Here is a 5,329-nt window from a genome sequence, read left to right on the forward strand (position 1 = left end):
CAAAGTGGCTAACAAAGGATAATAAATAATAATAGGTTGGCTATTTGGCTCTTGGCTATTTTTTATGAATGCCATCTCTCATCTCCTATCAAACAAGTGCAAGATATATGGTCTTAATTAAGAAGTGAAACAAATTCTAGAGGGTAACATCACTAAGGAATTAATCACACATGAGTGTTTAGCCTCTTCCATGAATGGGTAATATGCCACTCTAATCCATTAATTCAAGGTAAAAGAATGTTCACTTCACACCTATTCAATCCTAAAAATTACCACATCTCAAGAATCAAAATATCCATTCAAGAGCTAGGTAATTAAGTAACCTCAAACAAAACAAAACAAAGAAATTTTTTTTTGATTTTTTTTTTGCAAAACCAAACAAAACCAAACAAACAAAACAAAATGTTTATTTCTCTCCCCCACACTTAAATCATGCATTGTCCTCAATGTATGTATAGACTAGTGATAAAATAAGGTGAGATCAATAATGAATGCATAACAAAAGTGTGGTGCAGATATTTTTTTTTTTCAAACTAAAACACAAAACAAAGAAGTCAAATAAAGCAAATAAACTCTAATTTTCCTACTAGGTTCATCTCCCCCACACTTGAACTATACCTATCATTAAATATATCAATTAAAGGAAGGTAAAAGCTCAAGGTTAGAGAGATACAACCTTATCATGGTGGTTCAAAAACATGTTGAGAGAAGTCCTCCTCCTTTTGAAGTGATTTGGCATCTTTGTAGAGCTTGCATAGGTGACCATTGATTTGCATAGTGGAACCCGTGGCTTTATTCAAGAGTTGCAAAACCCCATAGGGAAACACCTTGGTCACTAGATATGGTCCCTCCCACTTAGACTTCAACTTGGCATGCTTATGAATAAACCTTGTTTGGAACAAGAGGACTTGATCTCCTTCTTGGAACTTTTTCCTCAAGATTAGCTTGTCATGAAGGATCCTTGTTTTCTCCTTATAGATTCTAGAAGACTCATAGGCATCCAACCTAAGCTCCTCAAGTTCTTGCATTTGAAGAAATCTCTCCTTAGCCGAAAGATGGAAATCCAAGTTTAGTTTCTTGATGGCCCAATAGGCCCTATGCTCTATCTCCACAGGGAGGTGGCAAGCCTTTCCATACACCAATCGAAAAGGAGACATGCCAATGGGAGTCTTATAAGCGGTCCGATAAGCCCACAAAGCATCCTCCAAGTGTAAAGACCAATCCTTCCTATTTGTGTTCACCACCTTGGTTAGGATTTTCTTGACTTCTCTATTTGATACTTCGGCTTGGCCATTAGTTTGGGGATGATATGGTGTAGAGATTTTGTGATGCACTCCATATTTAGCCAAGAGAGCCTTCATCATCTTATTGCAAAAGTGGGATCCTTGGTCACTTACCAAGGCCTTAGGAACTCCATACCTACAAAAAATATTAGATTTGAGAAACTTCAAAACAATCTTAGCATCACAAGTTCTAGTAGGAATGGCTTCAATCCACTTTGAAACATAATCAACACCAAGTAATATGTACTCAAAACTAAAGGATGGTGGAAAGGGACCCATGAAGTCAATGCCCCAAACATCAAAAATCTCACAAAATAAAATGGGTTGTTGAGGCATTTCATGTCTCTTACCCCAACTACTAACCTTTTGACATTTCAAGCATGCTTTACAAAATTCATAAGAGTCTTTAAACAAGCTAGGCCAATACAATCCACAATCTAAAACCTTCCTAGCTGTCTTATTTGAGCTAAAATGACCACCACATGCATGAGAGTGACAAAATTCAAGAACAGAAGGCACATCAACATCATCAACACACCTCCTAATCACTTTATCACTACAAATCTTCCACATCAAAGGTGGTTCCCAAATGTAAAATCTAGACTCTCTTTTCAATTTTTCAATGGCAAAACGTGAAGCACAAGGAGGCAAGACTCTACACTCAATATAGTTAGCAAAAGAGGCATACCATGGAGGCTTAGATGAAATGGCACACAATGCCTCATCAGGAAATGAATCACAAGGAATAGTAGGGTTAGAGTTTACCATAGTAGCTTTTAAATGAGGTAGTCTAGACAAATGATCCGCTACTTGATTGGTAGAACCACTCCTATCCCTTATCTCCACATCAAATTCTTGCATTAAGATCACCCATCGAATCAAGCGAGGCTTAGAATCTGTCTTCTTAAACAAGTACCTCACAGCAGCATGGTCAGTGTACACAACAACTTTAGAGTTAAGAAGATATGATCTAAATTTATCAAGTGCAAAAACAATAGCAAACAACTCTTTCTCAGTTGTGGTGTAATTAACCTGAGCTGAATCTAGGGTCCTAGATGCATAAGCAATCACATATGATAACTTGCCCTCTCTTTGACCAAGCATAGCTCCCACAGCAAAATTAGAAGCATCACATGACAACTCAAAAGGTAAAGACCAATTTGGGGCTTTAAGAATGGGAGGGGAAATGAGCATGCTTTTCAAAGTGTCAAAACTCCTTTTGCAAGCATCATCAAAAACAAAATCAACATCTTTTTGTAAGAGTTTAGACATAGGCAAAGCAATTTCACTAAACCCCTTTATAAATCTCCTATAAAAGCCTGCATGTCCCAAAAATGATCTCAAATCTTTCAAACAAACAGGATATGGCAAAGAAGCAATCACATCTACTTTGGCCTTATCCACCTCTATGCCATTGGAAGAAATCAAATGGCCTAAAACAATTCCTTTATCTACCATGAAATGGCATTTTTCAAAGTTAAGCACAAGCTTCTTTTCAATGCACCTACCAAGCACTTTATCTAAAGAATGCAAGCATGAATCAAAGGACTCACCATACACAGTAAAATCATCCATAAAGACTTCCATGCAATGTTCAATAAAATCACAAAATATGGACATCATGCATCTTTGAAAAGTACCAGGTGCATTGCAAAGACCAAAAGGCATCCTCCTATAGGCAAATGTACCAAAGGGGCATGTAAAGGTAGTCTTATCTTGGTCACTAGGAGCTATAGGAATCTGAAAATACCCACTAAACCCATCTAGGAAGCAATAATGGGACTTGGAAGCCAATCTCTCAAGCATTTGATCAATAAAAGGCAAAGGAAAATGGTCCTTCCTAGTCACATTATTGAGCTTCCTATAGTCTATGCACACTCTCCAAGCATTTTGAACTCTAGTTGGAACAAGCTCTCCTTTCTCATTTTTTACCACAGTAATCCCCCCTTTCTTAGGTACAACTTGGGTTGGAGACACCCACTCACTGTCAGCTATAGGATAGATGATCCCAGCACTAAGTAGCTTAACAACCTCTTTCTTTACCACATCTAAAATCAATGGGTTAAGTCTCCTTTGTGGTTGCCTAATGGGCTTAGCATTGTCCTCAAGAAAAATTTTATGTGTGCACACAATAGGGTCAATACCAGGAATGTCAGCCAAAGTCCAACCAATAGCATGTATGTTCTTTCTCAACACATCAAGTAATGCATTTTCTTCCTCAAGAGATAAAGAGTTAGAAATTATTACCGGAAGCTTCTCATTCTCAATGAGATATGCATACTTGAGATTGGATGGTAAAGGCTTCAACTCCAAGGTAGGTGGCTCTACACAAGAGGGAATGAGCTTCTTCAAGTCTAATTTGGTGGAATATTCCATGGTACTATCTTGTCTTTTAGGCTTGTCACTTGTTTTTGATTTCTCCTCTTCTTTCTTTACAGCCTCCCCCTTTTCTTGCAACTTGTCCTCAAGTGCTTGGACTTGAGCCACGGCCTCGACATGTGAAAGTGTAGAATTTTCCTCCAATAGCTTGGGAATCCTAAGAACATCAAGCTCGAGTGGAGAAAAACTCATAGATTCGGCCTTAATGGCTTTAGTACCTACAACACAAGAAGATATACCCTTCTCAAGCATTTCAAGATCAAGCATAGGAGATATTTTAAACAAATCATGAGAAGAAGTAGTTGCATCATTCAAGCATGCATCAATCTCTAAACAAATAGGACAACTACATCCATCAATACATGTAGTAGTAACAAGAGACAAATCATCATCAACATGTGAGAAAGAATCAAGCATGTGAGACTCACAAGCATCATGAAGCAATAACTCAATGGAACTTACACCTAACAAAGAATAATCCTCAAAAGGATGTTTCATTGCTTCATATATATTAAAAATAACATGATCCTCTCCACATTTCAAAATCAAACTACCTTTTTCCATGTCAATCAATGTACGGGCAGTCCTCATAAATGGCCTTCCTAAAATCAAAATATCATCCCCACTCCCTTCTTTTGACATATCAAGCACATAGAAATCCACAGGAAATAATAGACCTTTAACACAAACCAACAAGTCTTCTACTACTCCATGTGGTCTTCTAACACTTCTATCCGCTAATTGGCATATCATAGGTGTCTTATGCATGCAATCAAGACTCAAGGCATGATAAATTGAAAGAGGCATAACATTAATGGCTGCACCTAAGTCTATCAATGCATGAGAAAAATGTGTGTTGCCAATCTTGCATGGAATTGTGAAGGAACCGGGGTCTTCACATTTTATAGGGAGTTGAGGCTTCATGATAGCACTCACAGATGAGGGTAATTGTACCCTTGCATTAGGCCTAAATTTTCTTTTATTTGTACAACAATCTTTCAAAAATTTGGCATACTTAGGAAAGTTCTTAACTACATCCATCAAGGGTACATTAACATGAATCTTGTGGAAGAAATCATATACCTCTTGATCAAATTGTCCCTTTACTTGCTTAGGGACCACTTGTGCTTGTGGAAAAGGAAGCTTCTTCATAATCTCTTGACTTTGCTTTCCTTCTTCCTTCCTTGAACTCTCCTTTCTTGTTTCACTTTGCTCGGCCTCTCCCTCTTTTTCCTTACTAAACAACTCGGCCATAGTCCCCTTTTCCACCTTAGATGGTGGTTGCTCACATATGATCTCCTCAATGTTTTCATCCTCATCATCTCTACAAAAAGATGCATCATTAGGAGCAAAAGAAGAACTAGAAACATTAACATCAATTGAAGAATTTAAAGAGGGCTTCTCGGCCTTCCCTTGTCTTTTGTCTTCTTGTACTCTTTCTCCCAACTCCTTGCCACTCCTCAATGTGATAGCATTAAGATTAGCTTTAGGATTAGCAACGGTGTTGGATGGTAATGTAGAGGCTTGAGCATTGGCTGCACTTAATTGGTTAGCAAGCATATTCATTTGAGAAGTAAGGGCATCAATTTTAGAGTTCATGTTCTCACACTTGTTACCCATACTCTCTACCTTGTTCCCTAAGCCATCATACATGTTTTTATACAAAG

General features: G+C 37.9%; 1 protein-coding gene across 1 annotated transcript; it reads right to left on the reverse strand.

Annotated features, from left to right (window-relative positions):
* Window positions 1-1,286: 1,286 nt before the first annotated feature.
* On the reverse strand, window positions 1,287-4,045 carry LOC129301116 (uncharacterized). Its single transcript, XM_054939687.1, has 2 exons — window positions 3,531-4,045; window positions 1,287-1,419 (listed from the first exon to the last, which is right to left on the reverse strand). The coding sequence occupies exons 1-2, from the start codon at window positions 3,927-3,929 to the stop codon at window positions 1,405-1,407; spliced, it is 414 nt and encodes a 137-aa protein (XP_054795662.1). The 5' UTR covers window positions 3,930-4,045; the 3' UTR covers window positions 1,287-1,404.
* Between the last annotated feature and the right edge of the window lie 1,284 nt (window positions 4,046-5,329).

The sequence above is a fragment of the Prosopis cineraria genome, unplaced genomic scaffold (genome assembly GCF_029017545.1).
Source record: "Prosopis cineraria cultivar Desert tree isolate PC_DT_omini unplaced genomic scaffold, ASM2901754v1 PC1904, whole genome shotgun sequence".
In the NCBI taxonomy this organism is placed as follows: Eukaryota; Viridiplantae; Streptophyta; class Magnoliopsida; order Fabales; family Fabaceae; genus Prosopis; species Prosopis cineraria.

Bases quoted from the DNA above. Each gene is read 5' to 3' on its own strand.
- LOC129301116 (XM_054939687.1), bottom strand. From the start codon at position 3,929: ATGCTTGATCTTGAAATGCTTGAGAAGGGTATATCTTCTTGTGTTGTA.